The 9,896-nt window shown below is 40.7% G+C and overlaps 1 protein-coding gene across 2 annotated transcripts in view; it reads left to right on the top strand.

Annotated features, from left to right (window-relative positions):
- Window positions 1-475: 475 nt before the first annotated feature.
- LYPLAL1 (lysophospholipase like 1) overlaps window positions 476-9,896 on the top strand; it is a 29,684-nt gene continuing 20,263 nt past the window's right edge. For both annotated transcript variants that reach the window (XR_015797238.1, XM_007423960.3), the window contains exons 1-2: window positions 476-662; window positions 3,286-3,385. Coding sequence is in view for 1 of the 2 variants with exons in the window: in XM_007423960.3 (XP_007424022.1) it covers window positions 572-662; window positions 3,286-3,385 (191 nt within the window). In the remaining variant the exon portion in view is untranslated. The remainder of the gene's footprint in view (window positions 663-3,285; window positions 3,386-9,896) is intronic.

Genomic DNA, 9,896 nt, shown 5'->3' with positions numbered 1-9,896 from the left:
GTCGATCATTGCACGATTCTACCCACCCAGAACTGGATCCCAGTAAATGTAACAGAACTGACTCTCTCAAAGTAACGCGACCTTTATTGTGGATTAGGGATCATGCACGTTTAGAACACCGTCGGTTATCAGACGGTGGGTTCTTGGAAAATCTGAGTGCGGAAAAGCACAGGTAGAAAGACACCGAAGCAAGCAAGAGTGCTATGCCATTCTCTCCAAAATACAGCATTGGGGGGTACATTTTCTTAACGCTCTTTTCTCTTGGCATTTCCTTGAAAGATGCAAACTCACATAATTTAGCGCGCTTACAGCCACCTGTTCCAGAGGGTTAAAACTGGCTTAACCCAACCCTTCCCGGAGCACTACGGCACCATCTCCGGCCTCCTCCCATCCCGACGACCAACAGGCGCCGGCGCCTCTCCGCTCCGCCCTCCCGAGCCAGCCGCGCGGAACCCGTGGGAGGCGGAGTCGCCATCCGCTTTGCGGCGAGCAGCTCTGCGCGCCTCCCAAACGCGGCTGCGCTGTCCATGGCGGCCCTCCTTTCCCCCTGCGGCCGGAGGAAGCTGCAGATATGGCTGCTCAGGCGGTGGGGCAGAAGAGCGCGGTAGCGGTGAGCGCCGCGGGGAGGCACACGGCTTCTGTGATCTTCCTCCATGGCTCAGGTGGAGGCTCCCGATCCCGAGATGGTCTGCTGGGGGCGGTAGCCGCGTGCATCTCTGGGTTAGCTTGTGGGGCCTTTCGGCCTCTCCGCCGAAAGAGGTTACTCACGCGCTAAGCCCCTGACGTGGTTCGGGTCGTTTGGGCTTACTGCCTGTGGAATGAAGCCAGCCCTCGTGGTTTGTTCAGTAAACCCGTGGCTGAGCAAGATGTGTGAACCCGCCCAGAGAGGTACCCGGGAAAGAAGAGGCTGTCCTGTTTTTCTTCCTTTCTTAAAAAACTGCCTTCTAACTCCTTGTGCATTAGTTGTTCTGTGTGGCATAGTTGTAAATGAATGCAACTGCAGTTGCTCATTGTTAAATCCAGTGCAAATCTAATATCAGGTTATTGCCTTTCCCTTACACCTAGGGCAGTGGAAGCCCGGTTCAGACATGTACAACATGCTGCAGGGGTTTTGTGATTTCCAAATAGTGTTTTTGTGTCTGGTCCTGTTCACACAGATGCGCACCTTTTGTTTTTCCAATGTGCTTCTGCATCATATTGATTAACGTATGCAACAACAAAAGTCATATGAGCCTCCTATTTGCATAGGCAGCTGTACAGATGCTCCCATATTTGTGGCTTTCCTTTTACAAATTGTTACAATCTTGCAAATAGTGGTAGCCCCAGGGTAAACAACCTTAATTCACATTAAACATTTCTCCACATAGCAGAGTAGCTGAAAATAAGTAGCACTAGTGTTAAGCTGTACAAATAGCAATGCTTGTTGCTTGGAAAAATTGATTGATTTAAATTATGCTCATCACAATCAAGGAGACTCTTGGCAGTTGACATTCCCCACAGCTGACACTCTGCTATGTTGAAGAAAGCTCCCTGATTGGCATATGCTATAAGCCCCTATTGGGAAGTGATCAAGTCTTCACTGATAACAATATGGAATTGTTCCTCCTTTCATTCCTAACGATTTGGAGAACTGTTTAAGGTTTGTGTTTGCTACTCAAGTATTGGAATATTCATCCAGGTTTTCCCTTTTACAGTAAAAAGCAGTATCAATAGTTTCTTTTTCCTTTAACAGCCAGACCTATCATAGTTGAGGTCAACAGTTTGTAGACTGGCATAATTTTTAAATTAGGCACAGTTTTAAGGCTTCACTGTTTTAGAACTGTGTCAACCAAAGCAGAAGGTCCAAATTATGAGAAGTTGTAGTTCATCATATATTCATTAAACCCTAACTGGTCTAGTTCTATGTATCACACATTAAGAAAGGTTCAGAGAAACTGGAATGGTGTCAGAAAAGAGCAATAAAGATGACCATGGGACTAGAAATCCAATTCCTATGAGGAGAGACTGAGAGAACTTGATATCAATAGAAGAGAATATGTGTAACTCAGGGTTGTACTGTGGAGTCCTTGGAGTTCTCTGAGCTTGGTTGTTTTCTTGCAAATGTTTTGTTACCCGGGTAGGTAACATCTTCAGTGCTACAGAGAGCAAACCCCATTCCATTCTAGCACTGAAGATGTTACCTAGCCGGGTAACAAAACGTTTGCAAGAAACCAACCAAGCTCAGAGAACTCCAAGGACTCCAGAGCTTGATATGTTTAGTCTTAAGAAAAGATAACTGGGAATTGAAATATACTAAAAGCAGTCTTCAAAAATCTCTCACATAGTAGAATGCCAAGATCAGTTGTCTGTCACTCCAGAGTGCAAATCATGGAATTATGGTCTTAAGTTGCAGGTAAGCAAATTCCAGTTAAACATTAAGGGAGACATTCCAAACAGTAAGAGCAGCTTGGTTGGGGAACCAACCAGCTATCAGGGAGGTAGTGTATTCTCCTTCATTGGATGCATTCAAGCAGAGGCAAGAGAGCTGACAGGGACTCTATAATTTGGATTCTTGCACTGAGTAGGGCAGGGGCATCTGCAGGGGAGATAAATTATAAAAAAATTATTTAGAATGACTTTTATTGTATTTTTAATTAATATTTATATTTTCTGTAAACCACCCAGAGTTGTTTTTTAACGAGATGGGCAGTGACAGATTTGATAAATAAATTTCAAGATGGCAGCTGTGACTGTACAATTGAAGCCTTGCCTCTTCTTTATGTGTATCAGACAGTAAAAAAAAAAAAAAAAAAGGCATCTATTCAGTGTGGCTGCCATTCCTCGATGCCTAGCATCAAAACCCAGCAGGTAGTAGCACAAGAGGTGGTGTTCTCTATTCAGATCCAAAGGAGTTAGGAAAATTAATTAAGGCTATTAACTAGTTTTTGTGGCCTTATTTACAGTGGTGAATCTTTGGTTGAAATCCTATCTTCCCTTGCCTGAAGTAAATCCTACTGAACTCTGGGGGCTGTAAGTGTTGAATGCTCTAGTTGAGTTTTCTGGAAGTTAGTCTGATGAAGGGGTCAGACTGGCTTTCTTAGCAGAGGTGGGTGTATTTATTGTTGACTTTTGAAAACCAGTTGCACATTAGGCTCAGTTTCTATAAGCAAACAGCAAACCTTTTCTAAAGTGAAGTTCGGGAAGAGAGAGTTGTGTGGACAAGATGAATGCTGAGGTTCATAAGACAGCTCATGTTGTGCATTGTATAGATGTCTAATTCAGTTGCTATCTTTCTGTATTATTCAGGTGATACTGGTCAAGGTGTAAGAGACTGGATCAAGCAAGTTTTGAAGCAAGATTTGTCTTTCCGACATATAAAAGTCATTTATCCAACAGCTCCTGCCAGGTACTATGTTATACATGTTCTTTCTTGTCTCCAGTTTTCCAAATTTAAAAATATTGAAATGACAGTAGCTAATTTTTATAAGTATTTGAAGTTCCATATGTGTTTCGGAAATCAGTATCCCTTTGACTTGTTCTTCCTTTCCTTAGTAGGTAAAGGTACCTGTAGAGACAAGAACACATCCAATAGGGATACAGTTTCAGCAGAACCCAATTCAAGACAGTTGAACTGGGTGCATATCTGATGAAGATCCAAGTCAGAGATGTTCTAAGCTGAATTCAGAGAACTGTTTTTCCTTAGTTACTTACCAATGGTCACAGCCACTTTTAAGTTGTGTGGCAGATTATACAGATGGCTTATTCATTTTCTTAAGTAGGATTGTCAGCCTACTCTTTTTTTCACTCCTTTTTGATTCTTAATGTTTTCCTATCCTGCAATCATAATTCCCTTTTCTAAACTTGCAAAGTGCCATCATTTTCTTCCCCTTAGGGATGAACTACCTTCATGCAGCTAAACACAGATACTTTTCTTGTCCTCTCAGCTGAGTGGCAAAGTAAGCCAAGAAATTACAGCTTGTAGTTGTATCTGATCCTGGAAACTCAAAAATGCCAGACTATGAAACCATGCTTTAAATAAGGATTGTTGTCCCAGCTTGTTATAAAACCCTTATTTTCCAAGAATTTCCCAAGTTGGTATAGTTAACCCTAGTTTCTAGGGTATTTTTGCAAAGTTAAGAGGAACATAGTTTCATGCAGGTACATGAAGTTCTTTCATATCTCTGGTTAACATAGGTCCTGTTCAGACAATGTAGAATTCAGCATTTCAGAAATGCTTTAGTGGATCTTGCATTGATCACAAGGTTGGATTAAATGACTTTTGAGAGCCCTTCCAACTGTATAATTCTAGATTCTATTTGAGAAGCAGCAAATAGAGTTCCAGTTCATGAGGAAGCCATCATATGTATCCAAAGGCTTTCTGTTGCAGAAAACAGTGCCACACCCGTGCCAAGTTGGAAGGCTACAGGAATCTACAGAAATATGGCAAGCAACAGAAGAAGAATCAGTTCTAACCAGTCTATGCCATCAAATCTGGAGAACAGCACAGTGGCCAACATATTGAAAGTGGTCAGTCTACTACCAGTACTAAAGAAAAGGAGATTTTACAGAGTGTCCGAATTATACAGTATCTTTAATTTCACACGCTAGCAAAATAATGCTCCAGATCATCCAGCACAGATTACAGCCCTATATGGAAAGGGAGATGCCAGATGTTCAGACAGCTTTAAAAGATGCCAGGGAACAAGAGACATTATTACTGATTCATGCTGAATAATTGAGAAAGCCAAAGAATATGAAAAACAAGCCTGTATGTGGTTCATTAATTATAGATAGGCCTTCAATTCTGACAGTCATGTCACTCTGTGGAATGTATTTAGAAAAATTGGAATTCCAGAACATATTGTCCTTATGTGAAACCTATACACAGATTAGGAAGCCACAGTTCAAACGGAACATGGCAAAACAGAATGGCTCCAGGAAGGCAAAGGCTTCCTAAGGCTAGATACTGTCCCCTTATTTATTCAACCTACATGTGGAACATACATTATGGGAAGCTACATTGGAAGAAAATGAACATGGTTTTAAAATTGGAGGAAGAAATATCAATAACCTGTGCTATGATGATGAAACTTTGATAGCTGGAAATGCAAATGATCTGTAAGCTCTAGTAATAAAAGTCAAGAACAGTGAAAAAATGGGGCTAAGATTATATATAAAGAAGACCAAAGTAATGACAGCAGGTACGGCAACCAGCCTTAGAATTGACAATGAAGATACTGAAGTGGTAGAAAATTTCTGCCTTTTAGGATCAACCAAGTAAACAGTAAAGGAACAACCAGTCAAGAAATATACTGCAGTCTAGCATGTGGTAGAGTAATAGTGAAGGTCTTGGAAAATATATTGAGATGTGTGATGTATCTGTACCTACAGAGATCAGAATTGTGCAGGCAATTGTTTTCCCTGTGACACTGCACGGGAGCAAAAGTTGGATTTTGGAGAACCAGGATAGAAAGAGCATTGACACATTTGCACTTTGGTGTTAGAGAAGACTCCTGAGAATACTGTGGATAACCAAGAAAACAAACAAATGAATAATCAAATGAATGAACCCAGAGTCTTGCTCAAGGCACCACTGACCAGGCTCAGATTATCATACTTCATGCACATTATGCAAAGACTAATTCTCTAGACAAGGCTATAATCCTGGGAAAGGTGGGAAAAAAGAGGAGAAGAAGAAGATGATGAGAAGCAGCAAGATAGATGGGCTCAATTACAGTGGCAGTGGGTGCGCCATTAGGAGACCCGAAGAACTAGATTGGGGACAGTATGTCCTGGAGAAAATCTTATCTGTCTGATTGCTAAGAGTTGATGCTGATTTGATGGCACTATCAAATTAATCTTCAGCTGCCAGGTTAACTCTTCTGCATTTGTTTCTTGATTTTTGCAGCAAAGTGTTTGTGTAATTTGATTTGAAACTGCAATAGATTTTGCAGGCTATTCTTCTCAAACCTTCTTTTGTATGATGTGTGCAAATTAAAAGATGTGCTTTGCACATGACATTGGCAACTGAGCAGTAAATCACAGAATATTGCTATGCTGTCACCTTCTTGGGTATAATTCAATAACAAATTGTAACAGCAGATGAGCAAGTATGATTGCAAGTGTTTTGTAAACAGAGAACAGATTTTGTCAGTGTTCTTTGGCACAACTTTACAACGTGAAGTGTCTAGGTGGTCACTAGAGACTTGCCAGACAGGACAGCTGTTTCATTGGAGTTTGATAGTATTCTATGTACATGTGCAAAGAAGGCATTCCCATCAAAGCTAAGCAGTCCACCTCAACGTGTCAATTGGCAGCATCATGGTGGGGCACCATGCTTTCCTTTGGCACAATCCCAGTTGGCTCTAGCAGTTGGAGTCCAGACAGCTCTGTGAAGTGAAGCAATGCCATGCAGTCATACTTTACTGGTGTCCCTGCATAGGAATGAAAAGCTTGAGAGGCTTTACTCTATTCCTACCAAGAAAACAACAAATGTTATTTCTTAAAGAAGCATTCAAAGGCACTGGAGGAAGAGCACAACTCTTGGTATTTCCTGGGTTTATCTGCAGTGGATTTGCTGTTCTTACATTCTAGTTATTGGAGGAGAGCTGCCAAAGGCCCTTACGTTCTTTCCCTTCTATTAAATATTCTCCATTCAAAGGCTTTAGAAAGGATCTTGGGAATGGCAGTTCTAATCAGAGGAAGGACAGTATGAACAGAAGTGGTGCTTCCATCATAGTCAATGCTGCCTTTGTTTGCCCTCAGAAGCTTCAGACTTGATCTACTGAACAATTAATTGGAATTACTAAAGTTAGTTTGATTCAGTCTCCCTGATGCCAAGAGGGTAAACCATCTCATTCTAAAATTTGCCTTATACCATCAAATCAACACTTAGCATGCCAACTGTAACATCATTTGTGAGAGCAAATATTTTTGGCTTTTTGTAATAGGAAGCTGACTGGGTCTCTTAGAAGTGGTCTTAGGGTTTTACTAAGGGCCGTGTATTTAAAAACCTAGTGTGCTTTCAGCAGCAGTGCTTGGCCAGCCTGGTGGATCTGGCTGAAAAGCTCAGCTTTGATTAGAAGAACATTTGTTGTGAATCCTTCTTCAATCCTGCTGCCTGGGGAATTCTGGGAGTTGAAGTCCACACATCTTAAAGTTGGCAGGTTTGAAAAACACTGAGATAAGGGATGCTTTTTCTCAAAACTATAAGTTAATATCCATCTCTGATTTCCAAAAATGGCTGCTTTCTGTTTCCTTTGATTGGTGAGCCTACTTGCAACGTATTTTGCCTGCTTGCTGTTCCTGTATGGATAAAGACATAATCCAAGGTAAGGGAGCCAGGGTATACCAAAATCAGCCCATCAAACCTGGATTATGCCACACTGGCATTAATGGTGCTGCAGTGGCAGCAATGGCTTGGGAGCTGATCAAGGGAACAGATAGGGTTTTTTCTGCCTTTCTGAATTTAAAAATAAATCTTATTTCCAGAAGAAAATGTTTCTTGATATCATAACTACTGAAAAGTGGCCAGTGTGATCTCAAGGGTCTCATTTAACTGTGATGTTTGCCACCTCTTTTCATTTACTGAACTATGAAGGTTTCCTGTTAGGCCTGTATAGATCATGGTTGATCAATCTCAATAAGATACTGAGATGAGGGTGACAAGCAAAGCCCGTGGCTGCTGTACCAGCTAGAAGTGGGACACTGCAGGAATTCATAGAGGCACCTCAAAACAGTGTCTCACTCAAAATCTTTGTTGAAGTAAACACCCCTTCAAAGATCTCCATAGCCGCCTTTACTATAGCCATATGCGGAGAGATAATGGAGGATTTCATTCTAATAACTTTGGGTTCAGAGCTTGGCTGCTTAATAACTTTAGTCCTCTGTAACAGTGTTTCCTGTACCAATAGTATATGGTCTTTGAACAAGGGGAACAGTATATGGAACAATAAGCCATAGCTCACTTGGAGCGCATGTTTTATATGAAAAAGTGTCAGGTTTAGTCTCCAGTTCAAAATGGATTGTGCTGCTGTTTTCTTCCATTTAAAACCATAGAGAGCCTCTGCCAGTCAGATTAAGTAGTACTGATTAGGCTAGAAGTCAGCTTTCAGTTATTATAATAGGAGTGCAGTGAAGTTTCTCATGAGCGCCTGCATGCTGCAGTGAATAGCATCGGACAACTGTGCTAAAAAAAATAGGGAAAAAAATCCTTGAATCTTGTATGTAAAATCTCATGGTGGAGAACAGAGGGGTTATTCGTTTTAGTAATTGACAGTTCTGTTCTCAGTTAGAGTTCCTGTTACAATCAGACTGCCAGTGGTCATGCCTATTAAAGCACTGGGAGGGAGGGAGGATTTGAGGGTAAGGTTTATCTTTCATTTCCCTCCACTGTTCTCCAGTCTGTCGAAGTTACAGTGTTTTGTGCATTAGCGAGTGACCAAGTGAAGCAACTGATTCATTTCATGAAAAAGAACAGTATGTTAGCCCCTTCCTTTGTGCTCATTGGTGAATGCAAAATATAAGTTTAAGGGATGTATTTTCCAAGGGCCAATTTCTAGAAGATTTATATCTGTGGCCAAATAATAATCTTGCAAAGATTAGGTAATCTATTGGTTAAGGATTGGGTAGAAAACCTGCTTTCTATTTGCATAGGTCATTTAATTATTTACAATGCAGAAAAAACTGATTCAGCTTTCCCTTATGATATATAATTTCATATTTTAATTCCCTCAGTCCTTGATTATTGTGATTAAATGTGTTGCAACCTTGGTTGGAGTTTTAAAAATAGCATCTGCTGCCACGTCTTGCAAAATGCTTTTCATCCCTTTTGAGCAGGCATGGCTGCAACTTTAAATACTGTTACAGCTGCTAATGGAGCAACTTAAACATTTGTTTTCTGTTGAATGCCTAAATCAGGAGAGAATATTTCTTACATTTCTCTTAAATAGAAAGTGATAGTTTAAATTGGCATTGTAGCAGCCAACGTGTTCAAGTTAAAATTATGTTGTCCCAACTTTTTGAAATAACTATACTGTACCTTGTTATGCTTCACTAAATCTAGGTCAAGGAATCTTTGTGTTATGCAGCATTTCCTTTTCACAATCCTTCCCATTGTAAATCCATACTGAACTTAGCAATACATGGACTCTACATGCACTCTTTTCAATTGCCGGCAGATAACTTACACAGTTTTTATTGTATGTTTTGTGAAGAATGTTGATCTCTTTCCATTTAAGAAAATATTTATGGAGCCCTGGAAAATGGCTTTCTAGACTAGGGCAGACTTTTTGTTTTGTAAGCTTTCAATGCAGACTTTTTTTTTCCTGAGTTCCTTGTAGCAGTTCTCTCCCCTTTGGCTGTGGTACAGAATCATCAGTCAGTTTGGCACTATTTTAAGTAGATTGGCAGATACTCGACCCACAGAAACCCTGTTGATAGCAATGGAGATGAATCAATAGAATTGTATTGGGAGACTTACTGTGGATAACTCTCACAAATACCTCTGGAGGATTCCTACCCTTTTTCATCAACTTTAACTATGGTCACATTTTTCTGATGTTCTAAACACACAGTATTTTTAATTACACGTACAAAGCAATCTAATGAAAATTCAATCAAAAGCTAGAACTTCATTAGATACTCAAATTGAAGTAGTCCCTAAATGATGCCGTGTTTGTACAGAATTCATTTTTCCATTCTAAATAAAGTTATAGTTGGGGTGCCGCAGGGTTCAGTACTCTCTCCACTCCTTTTTAACGTCTACATGAAACCAGTGGGTGAGATCATCCACCTCCATGGGATGAAGTATCATCAATATGCAGATGATACCCAGTTGTACATCTCCATCCCGGGTGAGGTGAGTGATGCCGTGACCACCCTTTCGCAGTGCCTGGAGGCTGTGGGGGTCTGGATGG

This window comes from Python bivittatus, unplaced genomic scaffold (genome assembly GCF_059951505.1).
Source record: "Python bivittatus isolate LINGU-HERP-01145 unplaced genomic scaffold, Pbiv_v1 ctg000020_np1212, whole genome shotgun sequence".
NCBI lineage: Eukaryota > Metazoa > Chordata > Lepidosauria > Squamata > Pythonidae > Python > Python bivittatus.
The sequence above is the reverse complement of the archived record's forward strand: the minus strand, read 5'-3'. Positions and strand labels throughout refer to the sequence as shown.